Source organism: Sciurus carolinensis, chromosome 11 (assembly GCF_902686445.1).
Source record: "Sciurus carolinensis chromosome 11, mSciCar1.2, whole genome shotgun sequence".
Taxonomy (NCBI): domain Eukaryota; kingdom Metazoa; phylum Chordata; class Mammalia; order Rodentia; family Sciuridae; genus Sciurus; species Sciurus carolinensis.
Window position 1 is genome coordinate 49,275,398 of NC_062223.1, and position 19,916 is coordinate 49,295,313.

Consider the following 19,916-nt stretch of genomic DNA (forward strand, 5'->3'; position numbering starts at 1 on the left):
TTCCTTATAAAGTTAACATTGTTTAGGTTATTTTCAATAAACTTAAATTTTTTCCATATTTTTAAATCTAATTTTTCTAACAGTCTGTCTTCTAGAATTATCTTAAACAGAACTTGAATTTTACACCAGAATGTGAATGTAGAATTGATTTTTAAATGCTTGCTTTCTTTGAACTTTATTATAACTCTTTAAAAGATAAAACTTTTTCCATTTCCAACCCTACCTTATAATTTTTTTCTAATAGTTGTTTTCACAGATGAAATAATTATCTACTTATAAGCTATTATTTCCTACATAAGTAAACTGACACATTAAAAGTTTGTGAAGGGACTTATCCAGGGTCATACCACTCTGGACAAAGACCCTAATATTTTCAGCTTTCAAGTCAATGCTGTTTTCTCATACCCTCCTGCACTATCTACCTTTTTTTTTTATTATTTTTTTACGTTTACATAGGGTAATGATGTTTCTTTTTTTTCCCTTCCCCCCCACCCCTCCCACCCTTTTCCCTTTATACAGTCCTTCTTTCCTTCATTCTTACCGCTCTCCTTAGCCTAACTCTAAACCTAACCCTAAACCTAATGCTAACCCCTCCCACCCCCATTATATGTCCTCATCCGCTTAAACACTATCTACCTTTTAACAACTTCTCTCTATCCCTCACTGCCACTACCCTAATTCAGATTCCCACCCCCCATTATTGGACTGCTGCTTTTGATCTTCCTTCTAGTCATGTTCTGATGTAATGCCTTCTCTCCCCTATAACCTAAGTAAAAATTTCAAAGAAAACCCTGACCATATTGCCTCTTCAGTGGCTTCTCAGAAATAAACTCTTCATTGTGTTATATTAAGCTCTCAGGGTCTAGCACCTAATTGTTTTCAAATTTTATATCACCTCTTATTATATACTGTGCTTCAACCATTACCAGACTACTTAAAATTCTCAGAATAGACTGTGCTCTTCCAATCAGATTCAGTGACTAGTGTGTTAAGACAAGAACAGATACCCGTTGTAAGCTTAGTTTTCCAAAGATGCCAAACTAGACAAGAATTATTATTAAGAAGAGTGATTAAAGAAAGAAAGATAAAAGGAATATTGGTAAACACATTTATATGATCATAATCATACAGTTTCCTAGCTGAAAAAAAATTAAGAGATCGTGTAATTTGGCTCTTTGATTTTAGTCAATAAACTAATCTCAATGAAGACTATATATATTTGGCTTAAGTTAGTATTTGTTTCAAGACTAAGCCCATTCCTAAAATTTAAATGACTCATAAGTTGCTGCTCTAGTCATATCATCCGGTTCCACAAAAATAATTTTTTAAAACACATACTATAATTGTTGAAGTGTTAACATGATTTATGTAAATAAGTCCATTCTTTTCTATATCTCAGACACACGTAGAATGGTATTATTTCTCTGTCTCAATCCCACTAACATAGAAAATAATTTAAAAAAAAAAAAAACAATAAACAACTAAGCTTTTATAGTTTTAATGGCCAACTGTAGATTGGAAACCAGAAGTCAAAACCTAAAATGGATTATGGGAATTTTCCTAAGAGGAAGTTTTCAGGCCTGACTCTCCTGCTTGGGATTAATGGCTCAGCTATTCAAAATGTCCAAAAAATATTCACTCTTTTTCATTATACTGACTGAAAGTTCCCAATTAAAGATGCTTAGAATGTCATTGAATTATCATCATTCATACTTGAGGGTGATCACCTAGCTGGTATTTTCTGTATTTAAGGCTTAGAGAGTTTGAGGAAAGAATAATAATTTTAGGTGACCATATTAGAGGACTCCTGACCCAAAATAGATAAAGCTTAAGAAAATGGGAGCATACAAAACACATAATTGTGCCTATGGTGAAGCTTATGAAAACTGGATGTGGGGAACAAATTTTTATTGTCTGAAATTCCAGATACTGTATCCTGGGTCTGTATCTCTGAACTATTTTGACATAGTCTCTGTCCTAGAGGTAGACACATTACATTGTAGACAGAGAAACTCTGAATCGAATAAATAATGAAATCATTACTGAACTATGCTATGACAGTATTCAAAGGGCAAAGAGTATCTATCATCCATCTTTAGATTCAATGTTCAGGAAAAATCTCCTTAAGGAAGTGATATTTTTGCAAAAACTGGTCATATTAATGTATTTTCACAGCATTGTAAACCAGTTGATAGACAAAAAGCTATCATCATAATAAAATTTTTTCTGAATTGCTAACATTTAGTTTCTGAGGAAACTTGAAATATTAGCCTGCTGGTAAGTTATTGATTACCTATACCAGAACTCTTATTTTCCAAACTGTTTCTAAACTTAAATATTAAAACTTGCTATCAGTATAAAATGTTTTATTGAAATTCACTTGATTTGCTGGGCACAGTGGCAGAAGGCTGAGATAGGAAGATCAAAAGTTCAAAACCAGCCTCAGCAAAAGCGAAGCGCTAAGTAACTCAGTGAGACCATGTCTCTAAATAAAATACAGAATAGGGCTGGGATGTGGCTCAGTGGTCAATCTCCTCTGAGTTCAATCCCTTGAACCCCACCCCTTGCCCCCCAAAGTATTCACTTGATTAAATTTCTTAAAAGAAACTAAAATTTACTTTGCATGTTTTCCCTAGGAACTCAATAAAGATCTTCATTGTCACCATTTACACCTCCAGAACAAAGATTTGAAAGCACAAATTAGACATATGATAGATCTAGCTGGCCTTCAAGAACAGCAGCACAGGCAGACTGAGGCGTAAGTATATGGATTCATGTATTCTACAAGTTTTACTGTTGTATACCTAAGGAACCCAAAGCACAGAAGTTCAGTTTTCAACTGCCAGGAAGTTGAGTTTTATCTAGTATAAGGTAAGTTATTTTTTAAGTGTCTGCCACATCAGAAAATAAGCAGTAAGAAAACACTGAGAGAATATAAAAGATGTGATTCTTTTCCTAGTCACTAATTTTTATAATACCTTATAGTTTTTCAAAGCATTTTGGTTTGAAATTTATTTTTACTTAATAGATGCAAGGTAATAAAAATTCTGAAAATACTTAACTACTAAAGCAATTGCTATTAGCACCAATTGAATTTTTAAGTAGACAGTTGTCTATTTCAGAATGCTTTTTTTGCTATTAAAAGTTGTAAAATATCAGGTGTCCCAATTTGTATGTGATGCTTTTTTATGCTCTACTAGCTCAGTAGAACAATGGTCAAACAAGTACTGGAGAGAGGATCTGTGAAACAATGGGAGGCTACACCAGGATATACCATGCATCCTTTCATATATATGTATTCAGCATAGTGCTTGGTATGGAGCAGTTTCAAGTTTTACTTTTTTGGAACTCTCTGGAATTTTTGTTGTTTGTTTTGTTTTGAATCAGAGCCAAGACACCAGTGCCTTAAACATACCTCATACCTAACAACCTTTTCCAGAACTCTTCTCCTTGAAACCCCTCTGAATCCCATTCCAAAAGCCATTGCTTTCAGTCATTTCATTTAACATAAGGGAGAGTTCCATCTGTTCTTTTGTTTTATGTGTGGGTATACTAATGATACACACCTAAAATACAAGTCTCATTATTTGATGTAGTTTTGTTATTTTTTTCATTTCAATCCCATGATAATTAGTATAAACAACAATACCTATGTTTTTTAAATTACATTATGTTTTATAAAAAGTTTTCATATACAATATGTATACTCATTTAGTCCTTAGAATAATCTATAATAAGTAGTGACTGTCTGGTTGTCCTCCACTTCATAGAGGAGAAACATCAGGTCGTGCTTTCTCCAAGGTTATACAGAGTGTATGAAAACTGAGAATAGAACCTAGTTCTCATAACTCCCATCTGAGACTCTTTCTACTCTATAAATGATGTATTAAGCATATATTGAGTTATTTGATCAAAATGACATTGTAAAAGAAATAGGAAATCATCTTAATGATATACTAATACTTTTGGTATTATATTAAAAAAATCTGTAATGTTATTTAAACTTCATATTTTATCTCCCCTTTCTTGTCAAATCTTCTATACATAGAGTATTGAATGCTTTACTTCCAGTCCTAAGAAAACAGTATTGCAGATTGAAAGAAGCCGGCCTATCAAATGCTGCTCTTGAATCTGACTTCACAGAAATTCAACATTTAGTAGAAAGGAAAAAAGTAGTGGTTTGGGCTGATCAAACTAATGAACATCCAAACCAAAATGATCTAGGGATTTCTGTTTTTATGGCCTTTCCACAACTTGGACCAATTCAGTCTATTCCTTGTTGTAAGTATGCATTTTGTTTTATTAAGTAAATTAGCATTATTTCTTTAAAATTAAGAAATGAAGATTATAATTAATAACACTATGTTTATAATATGTGATAATCTGTGTTCTTTAGATCAACAATGTAGAATGTTCTCTTTTTCTATGGGCATATCAATATCTCTTTCTCTCAAAAGTGTGTATGGAACATATTAATTGAAAAACTAACATATAATTTTAGTTAAAAAATAATTGATACAGTGTATCAATTATTATACAGCATAAGTAGAATGTCCTTTTCTGCTATTCCCGATCTTATGCTCTGTCTTTGAGATAATTAATGTAAACAGTTAGGTTATGGTCTGCAACTTTTTTCCTTTTTTTTTTTTAATGAAATTTTTAGTACACTTATATGAACAATCTACCTCATTTTTTTTCAAGTTTTGAGAATCCAGGGAATAAATGTACCATAATTTACTTAACCAATGTTCTATTGGTGAACAATACATCAGAGAATATACCTGTTTATTTCCATCTGTACATGTGTAACATAGTCCTAGACAGTGACTTTTTGAGTTAAAAAACAAATAATTTTTACAAAATGCATCCTGTATCAAATTGCTCTCCAGAAATACTTTTCTGTACAGATTAAGCATCCCTAATCTGAATACCTAAAAATCTAAAATGCTTCTGAATCTAAAACTTTTTGATCACTGATATGATACTCATAAAGTTTTGAATTTGGGGTCATTTTATATCTTCATATTAGGGATGCTCACCCATTAAATTCTATGAAAATAATCCAAAAATCCAAAAGAAAATCTGAAGCAATTCTTGTCATTTTCTGTTTTATATACTTTGTTCATTTTGGATTTTTTGTTTGTTTGTTTTTTGGCTTATCGGTATGTAATAATTTTGCTCATTTGATGCTACTTTTTAAAATTTAATGTAGTTCACCAGTGCTTTAAGTATACTGGATTTTTAACCTGTTCTCAAATCTTTCTGTATTATCCATTATAGAGAGTTCTCTGGGGATCTGGTAAATGGAAACCTTTTGTCATCCATTCACAATGTTGCTAAGTTTTTCTGCCATCTCCTCTAGTTTTAGCAAAAAACTTCAAGAGCAAATTAGCTGCAATAGCAGAAATTACCCTCCTAAGCCTCCAACTTCCTGCTGATAGTTATGGTTCTTCACAATCTTGTTAGCAACCCAGTGCCTTCAAATGTTCTTTTTATATTTTGTACAGTTTTAGTTGCCTTCAGAAGAAAGGTTGGTCTGAATTAGCTACATCTTTATTAACAGCTAAACTTTCCTATATTATGTTTTTACATCAAGGTGATAGGGAAGTTGGACACGTTCTCTGAAACACACATACACACACACACACACACACACACACTAGATCTAACCTAGTTGAGAACTTTGGAAAGCAAAATTTAAGATTTTTTTTTCAGATTCTCTTATATTTTGGGGGCCTAATTCTTTTGTAATATATTCAAGATGTTGGAAAAGGAAATAGGGTTTTAACACCAAGAGAGAAACACTGACCACCTGCTATTTTAGAGCCATTATTCCTTATTTAAAAATCCATATTTCAGACTATACTTGTCAGCAATAACAAAAAAAAAAGAACACTTATTTAACTCAGTTCTATTTCATAATATTTTCAAAAGGAAAGACTATTGAAATCATGTTACATTTTATAAATATATATTTTCTTTTAGGAATAGAGAAAGGTGAGTTTGGTTTTTATAATGTTTAGTTCTTGTTTTGTTACTTTACTGTTTTGTCAGAATGACTTCATAGAATAACTATTTGCTTTGTATGTCTTTTTCATTCCATGAATTATGCATTATAAATATAGTCAAAAAAGAATAACAGGAAAGATGCATATGAGCCCACTTGTAATCATTTATTGTTCTTAGTCTTAGAATATTGAAGTAACTTCGTAGAAAAAAGCACAAATATATACTTTGCATTTCTAAAGACATGAAAAAATACCCAGATAATATCTATTACTAAAATTATACTGTAAATGGTAGTCTTACAACAAATTTTAAAAGTAAAATTGAAAAACTTTAACTTAAAATATACGTATCATTTATCTTAAACTTATATATGTGTCACTAACATTTCCCCCTACATATACTCTCATGAACAGATATCAAGTGACTTTATTGCAAGATTTCAAAAATACTAAATGAATTGGGATTTCATTTTTTTCCAAATGCCTAAAGGATGTTCAAGAATATTTGCAAAATTAGGTACAATATTTTGAACAGCACAAATTCATACACACACAAGGTTTTTTAAAATTTTGGTGAGATTAACCATTATTATTTTAACTTCTATTATTGGGCATTTAGTTGTTTGGTAAATTTTTATTATTATAAATAATATTTAGATAAAAGAATGTATTTATCTTGGTGCTTATGTCTGGTTATCTCTATGATATATTCCTAGAAGTAGAAATATTTTTCAGCTTGTAATATACATTTCTAATATATTGCCAATAACTCTCCTCCCCTGTATGATTACCAGTTTTAAATTCCCATAAACAATAGAAGATAGTTTTCTCCTTTTAGCCTCACTGACTTTTGATGTTAAAATGTTTGCAATTTTCAGTTTTAAAAAGCCACATAATTACACACACACACAAAAGTACAAAGATTTCTGTATCAAGCCTCAGTGAAAAATTGCCAGCTCATGTCTAGCTTTGAGAACCCCATCTGATTTCTTCCATCTCTGCTCCTTCAGTTGGTTACTTTGAAGTAAATCTCAGACACACATCATTTCTTCCATTTATATCAAGTGTCTCTAAAAGAAAGTGTAATGACAATACTTTCTTCACTCCTAAAGTTGTCAAATATCTAATTCCCCATTGTCACTGCAAGTGATTTGTTGTTACACTTTGTTCCAGTTAGGATTCAAAGTCCATACTTTGTATCTATTAAGTCTTTTTAAATCTGAGTGTCTAACTCTTTTGTCTTTGCTAATTACTTGTTGATTATCAAGTTAAGTCATTATTGCTATCCTTTCCATTTTTATCTAGGATATATGAAATTACCTAGCCATCATTTGAACATTTTTCTGATATTTTTATAAAAATTGTTGCTTATTCACAGGAACTTAAGTGGAATAATATTTATTAATTCAACAATATTGCATTTCTGCTGTGTTCTGGGTACTTATTTGATGCTAAGGAATATACTCTGTAAAATTCTTCCCAGGTAAAGCTTACTTTCTAATGGGAAAAAAACAATAGATGACTAAATTAAACATAATCTTAGAAGGTTGTACATGCTATGTGAAAAGAAGTAAAGGGAATTTAAGAGTGGGAGCTGGGAGTTTGCTTTTTTCATTAGTTTATTTTAGTTAGACATAATATTAAGATTCATTTTGACATAATTATACAAGCATGAAATATTATTTGTTCAAATTCAATCCCCAGTACTTACCTTTTGCCTCCCCTCCTCCTCCTCCCTGTTCCCTTCTTCTCCAGTGGTCTTTCTTCTATATATATATTTTTAAAATTAGTGCATTATGGATATGCATAAAGGTGAAATTCACTATATTATAGACACATATATATACATAGGAAAGTTTGGTCAGATTCATTCTATAATTCCTTCCTCTTCCTCCCCCTCAATCCCCTTCGTCTCTTCCAATGATCTTTCTTCTCTTTTCATGGAATCCCCCTGCCTTGCTTCGTGCTTTTTTTTTAAATTACTTTTTGATTCATTGTACACAAATGGGGTACAACTTTCATTTCTATGGTAGTACATGAAGTAGAGTACACCATTTGTGTAATCATACATGCATATAGTGTAATGTTGTTTGTCTCATTCTATTATCTTTCCCCATCCCCATCCCTCATTTTCCTCTGCACAGTCCATCCTTCCTCCATTCATGCCTTACTCCCTGTTGTCCCCCATTATGTTTCATCATCCACTTATCAGAGAAATCATTCAGCCTTTGGATTTTGGGGTTTGGCTTATTTCCCTTAGCATGATACTCTCCAACCCCATCCATTTCCTGTGAATGCCATAATTTTATTCTTTATAACTGAATAATATTCCATTGTGCATATATACTACAGTACATGTCCATTCCTCTGTTGAAGGGCATCTAGGTTGGTTCCACAATCTAGCTATTGGAATTTGAGCTGCTGTGAACATTGATGTGACTGCATCACTGTAGTATGATGGTTTTAAGTACTTTGGGTATAAGCCAGGGAGTGGGATAGTTGGGTCAAATGGTGATTCCATTCGGAGTTTTCTAAGGAATCTCCATACTGCTTTTCTACAGTGGCTGCACCAATTTGCAACCCCTCCAGCAATGTATGAGTGTACCGTTTTCCCCACATCCTCACCAACACCTATTTTTGCTTGTATCTTGATAATAGTCATTCTGATTTGGATGAGATGAAATCTTAGGATAGTTTTGATTTGCATTTCTCTTATTACTAGAGATGTTGAACATTTTTCATATATCTGTTGATTTCTTGTAGATCTTCTCTGAAGTATCAGCTCAATTCCTTAACCCATTTATTAATTGGGTTATTTTTATTCTTGGTGTAAAATTTTTTGAGTTCTTTATAAAATCTGGAGATTAGTGCTCTTTCTGAAATGCATGTGGCAAAGATTTTCTCCCACTCTGTAGGCTCTCTCTTTACCTTGTTGATTGTTTCATTTGCTGAGAAAAAGCTTTTTAGTTTGAATCTATCCCATTTATTGATTCCTGTTTTATTTCTTGTGCTTTGGGTTCTTGTTAAGTAAATCTGGTCCTAATCCAACATGATGAAGACTTGTACCTACTTTTTCTTCTATTAGGTGCAGGGTCTCTGCTCTAATTCCTAAGTCCTTGTTCCATTTTGAGTTGAGTTTTGTTCAAGGTGAGAGATAGGGATTTAGTTTCATTTTGCTGCATATGGATTTCCACTTTTCCCAGTACCATTTGTTGAAAAGACTATCTTTTCTCCATGGTATGTTTTTGGAACCTTTGTCTAGTATGAGATAACTGTATTTATGTGGGTTTGTCTCTGTGTCTTCTATTCTGAATCGTTGGTCTGCCTGTCTATTTTAGTGCCAATACTATGCCGTTTTTGTTACTGTTGCTCTGTAGTACAGTTTAAGGTCTGGTATTTTGATGCCTCCTGCTTCACTCTTTCTGCTCAAGATTATTCCGGCTATTCGAGGTCTCTTATTCTTCCAGTTGGATTTCATGATTGCTTTCTTTATTTCTATGAGGTGTGTCATTGGAATTTTAATTGGTATTGCATTGAATTTGTATAGTGCTTTTGGTAGTATGGCCATTTTGACAATTTTAAATTCTGCCTAACGAAGAACATGAGAGATCTTTCCATCTTCAAAGATTTTCTTGTATTTCTTTCTTTAGCGTTGTGTTTTCATTGTAGAGGTCCTTCACCTCTTTTTTTAGATTGATTCCCCAAATATTTTATTTTATTTTTTTAGGCTATTGTGAATGGGATAGTTTTCCTAATTTCTCTTTCAGAGGATTCATTACTTACGAATAGAAATACATTAGATTTCTGAGTGTTGATTTTATATCCTGCTACTTTGCTGAATTCATTTATGAGTTCTACAAGTTTTCTGGTGGAATTTTTTGAATCCTCTAACTGTCGGCAAATAGTGATAGTTTGAGTTCTTCTTTTCCTTTTCGTATCCCTTTAATTTCTTTGGTCTCTCTAATTGCTCTGGCTAGAGTTTCAAGCACAATGTTCAATAGAAGTGGTGAAAGAGAGCATTCCTGCCTTTTTCCAGTTTTTAGAGGGAATGCTTTCAGTTTTTCTCCATTTAGAACGATGTTGGCTATGGGCTTAGAATAGATAGCCTTTACAATGTTGAAGTATGTTCCTACTGTCCCTATTTTTTTCTATTGTTTTCAGCATGAAGCGGTGTTCTATTTTATCAAATGCTTTTCCTGCATCTATTGAAATAATCATATGATCCTACACTTTAAATCTGTTGATGTGATGAATTACATTTATTGACTTCCTATATTGAACCAACCATGCATTCCCTGAGATGAAACCTGCTTGATCATGGTACACAATCTTTTTAATATGTTTTTGTATGCATTTTGCTAAGAATTTTTGCATCTATGTTTATCAGGGATATTGGTCTGAAGTTTTTTTTCCTTGATGTGTCTTTGTCTGATTTTGGTACCAGGGTGATACTAGCTTTATAGATCAAGTTTGGAAGAGTTCCATCCTTTTCTATTTCATGGAATACTTTGAGAAGTATTGGATTGAGTTCTTCCTTGAATGTCTTGTAGAACTCTGCTGAGAATCCATGTGGTCCTGGGCTTTACTTGGTTGGTAGGCTTTTGATGGCTTCTTCTATTTCAGTGCTTTACATTGATCTGTTTAAATTGTGTATGTCTTCCTGATTCAGTTTTGGAGGATCATATGTAATGTCTTTGATGTTTGCTATTTTGTTGGAGTGTAGATTTTCAACATAACTTCTAATTATGTTATGTATTTCAATTGTGTCTGTCGTGATATTTTCTTTTTCATCACAAATGTTAGTAATTTGCATTTTCTCTCGCCTCTTCATTAATGTGGCTAAGGGTTTGTCAACTTTGTTTATTTTTCAAAGAACCAACTTTTTTGTCAAATTATTTTGTTTCTTTTGTTTCAATTTCATTGATTTCAGCTCTAATTTTAATTACTTCCTGTCTTATACTACTTTGGGTGTTGATCTGTTCTTCTTTCTCTAGGGCTCTAAGCTATAATGTTAGGTTGTTTATTTGTTGACCCTTTCATCTTTTCTTGAATGCATTCCATGCAATGAATTTTCCTCTTAGTACTGCTTTCATAACATCCCAGAGATTTTGATATGTTGTATCCTTATTCTCATTTACCTCTAAGAATTTTTTTTATCTCCTCCCTGATGTGTTCTGCTATCCACGCATCATTCAATAGTGTATTATTTTGTCTCCAGGTTTTGAAGTAGTTTCTGTTTTTTATTTTGTCATTGATTTCTAATTTCATTCCATTGTGATATGATAGAATACAAGGTAGTATCTCTTGTTTTTGTATTAACTAAGGGCTGCTTTGTGGCATAACATATGGCCTATTTTAGAGAAGGATCCCTGTGTTGCTGAGAAGAAAGCGTATTTGATCATTGATTGATGGAATATTCTATATATGTCTGTTAAGTATAAATTATTGATTGTGTTATGGAGTTCTGTGATTTCTTTGCTCGATTTTTGTTTGGTGAGAGAGTTGTGTTAAAGTCACCTAGTATTATTTTGTTATGTATTTGGTTCCTGGAATTGAGAAGGGTTTGTTTGACATACATGAATGCACCGTTGTTTTGGGCATAAATATTTATGATTGTCATGTCTTGCTGATTTATGGTTCCCTTAATCAGTATGAAATGGCCTTCTTTATCCCTTCTAACTTTGGCTTGAAGTCTGCTTTATCTGATATGAGGATCAAAACCCCGCTTTTTTACTGAGTCTGTGCGCGTGGTATGTTTTTTTCCATCCTTTCAACTTTAGTCTCTGGGTATATTTTTATATGAGATGAGTCTCTTGAAGGCAGCATATTGTTGAGTGTTTCTTTTTAATCCAGTATGCCAGTCTATGTCTTTTGATTTATGAGTTTAGGTCATTTACATTCACGGTTATTATTGAGATATATACGACATATTTCCAGTCATTTTGACTTATTTTTGGTTTTATCTTGACTTGGTTTCTCCTTTAATTGGCTATTCCTTTAGGGTAGTTCCTCTCTTTGCTGACTTACATTGTTGTTTTTCATTTCTTCCTCATGGGAATACTTTGCTGAGAATGTTCCGTAGTGCAGACTTTCTATTTGTAAATTCTTTTCATTTTTGTTTATCATGGAAGGATTTTATTTTGTCATCAAATCTGAGGGTGAGTTTTGCTGGGTATAAGATTCTTAGTTGGCATCCATTTTATTTCAGAGCTTGAAATATGTTGTTCCAGGCCTTTCTAGCTTTTAGACTCTGGGCTGAGAAATCTTCTGATATTCATATTGGTTTCCCCCTATATGTAATCTGATGCTTTTCTCTTGCAGCCTTTAAAATTCTATCTTTATTTTGTATGTTAGGTATTTTTATTATAATGTGTCTTGGTATGGATCTGTTGTAATTTTGTACATTTGGTGTCCTGTAAGACTTTTTTATATGGTTTATTGTTTCCTTCATTTCAAGGATTTCTGTTAGTTTTCTTTTCAGAATCTCTATCTCTTTATTGAAATGATCTTTTGCTTCCTGCATTTGCTCTCTTAACTGTTTATTGGAGCAATCATTCATTGCCTGCATTTGCTCTCTTATCCTTTGCTTCTTGGATCATTTTAATCATGTACATTGTGAACTCCTTTTCTGACATTTCTTCTACCATGCTGTTATTGGATTCTATTGATAATGCATCTAGGTTTGTTTGGGAACACTTTCTTCCTTTGTTTTTCATGTCGTTCCTGTATCTTCCCCTCTAGCAGTGCGGATCTGAGGTATTGCAATTTCTCCCCTATCGGATTATAGTGTTCCAATACCTCACCTTAAAGTGGGAGATCAATATTAGCAGCACACAATACAAACAATATGCAGCCTTAACACAAATAGTCCCTATTAAGATATTAACAGTATTGTCCTAATAAACAGAGATGACGAGTTTGACTATTATCTATAGCATAAACAATAGGTTTGCAATAAGGTCCACAATTTCTAATGGGGACAACAGGATGTGGAGGGATGTAGAATGTAATGTTAATGAGATAAGAAGTGAGTATATAGTGGTACTAGATCATAGGAAGAGTAAAAGTGGAATCAAAAGAAATTGGTTGTTAGCTTGAGAAAAAAGAGAAAGATTCTCCAGGGAAACAGATATATAAGAGGAAAATAGAGTGATAAAAATAATTAAAATAACATAAGAGTAGGAATAATAGCAATATTACTACTAATAAAAAAAATTCTGTAAGAAAACTATAATATACTATTCAAACCTCCTATTCTTCGGTAGCCTGATGCATGAGAGGTACTTGATAATGTGGTGTCTTAGGAAGGGAGTTGCCAGAACTAAGGATGGTGGTGTCCAGGTCAGGATTAATCCATGATAGCCAGCAGAGGCAACCCCATGTGTCGGTAGATTGGGAGCCGCAGCGCATGCTAGAGATGGCAGGTTGGGCCTGGTCAGCGCTGGAGAAGTGGGTGGGCCATGACTGTGCTTGGGCCTGGTCAGCTTTGTGCTTTTCTTCCCTAATTTTGGTCTAGCTTCCAAGTTTGCTCTTTTAGAAAGCATGGTTAGATAGATCTTACTGATAAAGCCTGAAGTAGTTCAGAGAGTTAGCCATGCAAGTATTTGGGAGAAGCCTTAGAGGAAGTAAGCAGTGCAAAATCTCTAATACTTGAAGAATGGCAAGAAGGACATAACAACTACTACAAAGGAAAAGAGAAAGGAAGTAGATAATGATAAGATCAGAATGATGAAGGGAAGGGTGAGAAATCACCTAGATCCTTATAGTTTATTATAAGGAGTTAGTATTTTTACTTGGAATGCAACAGTGAGCTATATAGCCTGATCCTGGCAGAAATGTAGTATGTGATTCAACCACATTTTAAAAGGTCCCTCTTACTGCTGTCTTGAGAATATATTGTTAATCTGGTAAGGGTTGAATATTAGAAGGCTACTGCAGTAATGCAAGTGAAGATGGAGGTAGCTTAGACAAGTTTTGTAGAAGTGGAGATAATAGGCCAATTCTAATATATTTGGAAGGTGGAGCCAGCAGGATTTCCTGGCAAATTGGATTTGGATATGAAAAAAAGAAAGGCAAGATATGAGAAATATGAAAGAAGGAAAGGTGTAGGTTTCAAACATTTTTAACTTGCAATCCAAAATAATGGAGTCACCTTAAAAGAAATGGGAAAGATTCAGATGGAACACATTTACTGAGTGGAGGTGGTAAAAATTAAGAGTTCAGTTATGGGCAGGTTATATTTTTCTAAGATATATCCAAGTGGAGACATCAAATAAGCAGTTGAGAATCTGAACTTCAGGAGAGAAGTCTAAGCTGAAATACAAATTTGAGGGTTGTTAACATTTAGATGATATTTAAAGCCATAGAACTGGATGAAATCACCATGGGATATTAACTCTTTCCTGTAGTATACATGGTGCAGTTATATCCTTCAAGTTTTATCATTTGCTCTTAACTTTGAAATGTCCTTTTTATGCTGAAATCTTAAAGCTTCATGTAGTAAAATCTTTTTTCCTAAATGCTTTTGGAATCATTCCTCAAAAAGCCTTCTCATCCATAAATTTTAGTTCCCCTTCCATTTATTTTCTCCTAATTTATTTTTGGTGTAAGATGATGGGCAACAATGTAACTTTATATGTTCTAAGGAATCTGTCTTTCTTCTCTGTGTGGGTATGTGCATGTGTTTGTTTTGAATAGTCATGTAATTCTGTTTATTGAATTTCTATTCCATTTTTTTTCTTACCTAGGGCTAGTGGTAATTATTATTTCAATACTTGATACATTATATTTTTTATCTGTAGCAGTTCTTATCCCTCTTCTTTATTGTTTTTAAATAATTCTTTGCTGTACCTAAGTAATGATTGTCAGCATAGTTTTTTTTCTACCTCCAATGAAATATCCTTTTAAAAATTGATAAATTGTCTTTATATTTTCCCACTATCAAATTTTCCCACTGCATATTCATATCTTTTTTTTATGTTCTTCAGCAAAGTTTTCTTCATATGTTTTCTGTACATTTGTTATTTAAAATATGCCTATATATGTTTTATATTTTTGTTACATGGATTACTTTTTATTTTCCTTATGCTAATAAGCATACTACATCTTATTTAAGGAAAAACTAACTTAAAGTTTGGTTAATTTTAATATGTTAGAATTTTGAGTAGGTATTTATGGGCTTAAAATCTGCCTCCAAACTACATATCTATTGACTTGGTGTAAAATATGCACCTATTTTGGGTCTAGAAAACAGAAAGCATGCTCACTGAGTGCTGTGCAAGATGGGGGTGCTGACGGCAAGGTTTATTTATGGAACTGATAAAATTTCTGACATTAAATGAAAAGTCAAGATTTCCTCATTATCCATCTGGAAACTCACATTTAGTAATATTTCTGTCTCTAACCTTTCCTTTTTTAAAAAATTTTGCACCCTATGTCAGTGGTTTTATCTCAATGCACAATAAAAGATACTAGTAGGAACCAGTCTTATAGTAAAGATATTCTGATTGAATATAGTTCTTACCTAAGTTCAAGTTCCCCCTAAAATTACTTGAATACAAGGAAATTTCATGTTAAAAAATAAATAAATAAACAGGAACTCTTTATACTACTTCGTATAATGAATATAAGGTAGCAAAAGTGTTTTGTACTAAATCTTCTCAATTCTTTCCCATTGGGCAACAAAATTTAATCATTACCAATATCTAAGTCATACTTGTAGACCAAAATACACTTAATTTGACCCTTAGTTCTCAAGTACATGATACATTGTTTTATTGTTCATCTATGAGCAAATATTGCTATAAATTAAAGGATCTTTAAAGGATCTGCATTGTCCCTATTTTTTCCATCTTAAATAACTATGAGTGGGAAAATGAAACTGAGCAGAAACTGTCGTAACTGCTGTTTCCTGCAGAGACAAATATTAGAAGATTATGGTTGATTTACTACTCAAAGTTCTGGATTAATTTAAAAGATTATAATGAAGCTTAAATACATGAGAAATGTATTCTTTTTTGTATTATTTTGCATATAGCTGGTATTGTCTGTGTTGGCACTACTGCAGCAATAACCACAATAGCTTCATAAATGCATTATAAAGGGTTGGGGATATAGTTCAGTTGGTAGAGTGCTTGTCTCACAAGCCCAAGGTCCTGGATTCAATTGCCAGCAAGAAAAGCATTGTAAAATGCTTGTTTAGTTAATTTGGTGTGGTACCTTAACTTTACATATTTTTAAAATAGTTAAAATTCATTCACTTGTATTATTTGTAGCTGTTAATTCCCTGAGTCACAAAGCTATTAAAAAGAATCCAGATTTTATGCTTGGTACAATAAATGTATCATCATTTGTAGCCTATGATTATTTATTGAAATGCACATATTAATACTTGATTTTACTTCAGAACTTGGCTACCTAATTTTGATTAAGCTTAATTTCCCAAAATACTTGCTCATGTACATATTAACAGTAATGTTAGCAAAAGAATCTCTGCCATTATTTTGTACCAAACCTCAATTAGATCTAATCCCATTCATCAATGTCTTACTGTCATGAACCCTATTTTGCAGCCTGTGACTCATGTTTAATACTTCATTCTGCTTTTTACACTAACATACAGCCCTGTAAATCTTTTAACGTTTGCAGTCTTAAGCTTTTGATAAATTAGTTCCTCTGGGTGAAATCATTCAGAACACACAATGTGGCACATCAAAAGATGACCCAAAAGGCCTGCCCATTTTTTAAGAGAGGGACTTTAAACTCATTAGTGATAAATTATCTAGTATCTTTATTTAAGGGAACCATCTGTAAAATATTTCAGAAAGCTAAAACTGAATATTGAACCCCCTTACATAAGAAATCACATGAATTGCCAGTTAGTAGTTATGCCTTAGAGATTTATTTAAAGCAGAAAAAGGAATTTTTTTTATTTCTTAATTCAATTTACTTTGAAACATTTAAGAAAATTTGTCACAAGGAATGAATAATTATAGTGACATCTAGTTTCCATTTATTTGTCACTCTCCTCTACAGTGCCTTTCACATTGTCACCAAAATATTTTCCTAATAAAGTGCAGAGCTTTAGGGAAGGTTTCAAAGGCTCTGCCTGGCCTACGTCAAGCTACAGACATACTTCCATCCAGCACCTGGTTTCCCAACCTTCTCTTAAATATTCTTTCTTTCCCTTGCTTCTGCAGTTTCCAAACTTTCTTCTCAATCCCAAATGCTGCTTGCTCTCTCTCCTTCTCACATGCCTACTTATTAAATCCTCCTCCATGTTGAAAGTCCATTTTAAATACTACCTTTTTTATGTAACTTTCCCTTTAATGAATAATCTCTCCTTAGTGTGCATTTTTTCCTTTTCATTCCCATCACTTTTTAGAATTTCACTTGTATAGCAGTTATCACATCTTCCCTCTCCCCAGCAGGAAACTGTTTATAATTATTGTTAATCAAAAAAGTCAAGCCAGCTGGGCACAGTGGTGCATGCCTGTAATCCCAGTGGCTCTGGAGGCTGAGGCAGGAGAATCTCAAGTTCAAAGCCAGCCTCAGCAACGGTGAGACCCTGTCTCTAAATAAAATACAAAATAGGGCTGGGGATGTATGCTGAATGACTTAAATTAAAATTTCAATATTTACCCAGTGTTTCTAAATAGTATGCTCTACTGCTCTTTCTTGATTCACATATGTTTAGATAAGTTCTAATTTTAATAGAGGGGAAGATTTAACTCACACCCCACTTATTTCTTCTTCCCTGGTCTGTCCAATTTTTTTAGCAACTACAAAGTAAAATGTATTTGCCTATATACTAACATGTGGTCTCACATAGGAACATAAATGCTAATATGTGTAAGTCTTAATTCTCCTGTCTACTTAAGGAAACTTTTATAATAAAAATTATTAAAAGCATCTTTTAAAAGTAAGAATACACTGAAGTTTCTTAAAAATATTTTTAAGAAGATAGAAATGAAAAAAAAAGTTCTTTTCTGCTTTCTACTGGAAATATTTCAGAGTCCATGGACAAACCTGTGGCATTGACTTCTTGAAGAAGTAAAATATTTGAAAGATACAAGTAATAAGGTAGAAGAAATGAGTTTGCATTTAGAATTAGGTAACTTAAAGAGCAGTACTGCTGACTAAATATATTTTTAGATGTTTTTCCTAAGGTATAAACAATTTATCAAAGATCTTTGTAATATGCTGCCTTCATTATATTTTATTATCAAATTAAAAATACCTACTCTGTTGCTTTTATTGTACTACCATTAGTCAATCATATTCCTTAAAGTCCCTGAAGTTTGAGAGAGATGTGACTGGGAGATGAATATCTAAATTTTGTTTACTTCTTTTGGGGGTGGGGGGTGAGGGTTGGTACCGGGGATTGAACTCAGGTGCACTCGATGAGCCACATCCCCAGCCCTATTTTGTATTTTATTTAGAGACAGGGTCTCACTGAGTTGCTAAGTGCCTTGCAGTTGCTGAGGCTGGCTTTGAACTCTGGATCCTCCTGTCTCAGCCTGCCGAGCCATGGGGATTATAGGCATGTGCCACTGCACCCTGCTTGTTTACTTCTTAATGAACCATTTGGCCAATTATCAAACACTTATGCATAATTGTTATAACTGCTTAACAAATATAATTTAATGAGTCAGGCAAAGTGACTCAATTTTCATTATAATGTTTGTTTTTGTTTTGATTTTAAGTTGTTTGTTTTAATAGCATATTTTATACTATACCATCCTGTGTGACTACACAAATATTAATGTATTTAGGGTATAATTCATGTTATATTGTTTTAGAATATGAACTGTTAATGATGAAAAAGTATAATCATTCTCCAAGGGCAACCTGAAGATCCAGCTTCTTTATGTAGACTTTAAGCCAGTTGTGTTTTTTTATCTCTGCTCTGTGCTTTCACAGACTACTTCATGCCACTAGTTACTAAGACCTTCTGAGATTTGAAAGTGCTGGTTTCTTATTGGCTTCTTAACATTCTCTCACCTCAGACATTGCTTCTGTTTTGTTTTGTTTTGTTTTATCATTTATAATTTTTTAGAAGCAGCACATATTTTATTATATAAAATAATCAAATAAAGAAAAATATCACTCAATTTTCTAACCTATAACCTAATACGATGATGGATTATGCCTAATTTCGTTCTGCTGTTCCTGTGACATTTTTTGTGGAATTGCTCGTATATGCTTTGATTTGGTTTTTTTTGTTGTTGTTGTTGGTTTTTGCTTTGTTTTGTCAAAATTAAGATCATACTCTGTATAAAATATATATGCTACCTCATTAAACAAACATTTCCCATATCATCAAATCTTTAAAATATGGTTTCAAATAATAGTGCAATTGTGAGTATTTCATGTTTTATTTAGTCATTGCCTAATTGAATTCTTCCTGTAGTAGGGATTCAGTATTTTGTAGTGGAGGAGAACTTGGCATCTGTATTATCAGAAGCCCTGAGTTTGTGTGTCAGTTCTTCCATTCCTTTATATTTTCCTTTATTAGATGCAATAAACTTTCTGTTTGCTTATTTTAAGTGTACTTTTACTTATAAAATTAAGGAGAAAAAGCCAGGTGTGGTGGTCACACCTGTATTCCCATCTACTCAGGAGACTGAGGCAGGAAGATCATTTGAGCTGACAAGTTTAGACCAGCCTGAGTTACATAGTAAGACCCTGTCTGAAAAAGTGAAAAATTAAGAGGAAAATGTTTTGTTATTCACTGATCCAATAGCACATTGATGGGAACCAAAGCCATAGATAGTCTCAGGTGGACACTTTGTTCACCCAAGAGTATCTCATCCATATGTGATATGGCCCCCAGTGATGGGAGCAATCTCCACAGGAAGGACACATTTCTGTTTACTTTTTCTTTCTGCACTTACCCTACTGGGCTAG

At 33.0% G+C, this 19,916-nt stretch overlaps 1 protein-coding gene across 1 annotated transcript in view; it reads left to right on the top strand.

Moving 5' to 3' along the window:
• Positions 1-19,916, top strand: part of Kif18a (kinesin family member 18A) — a 69,842-nt gene that overhangs the window by 35,626 nt on the left and 14,300 nt on the right. Inside the window, exons 12-13 of the mRNA XM_047517536.1 lie at positions 2,637-2,758; positions 4,049-4,281. Of these exons, the coding sequence (XP_047373492.1) occupies positions 2,637-2,758; positions 4,049-4,281 (355 nt within the window). The remainder of the gene's footprint in view (positions 1-2,636; positions 2,759-4,048; positions 4,282-19,916) is intronic.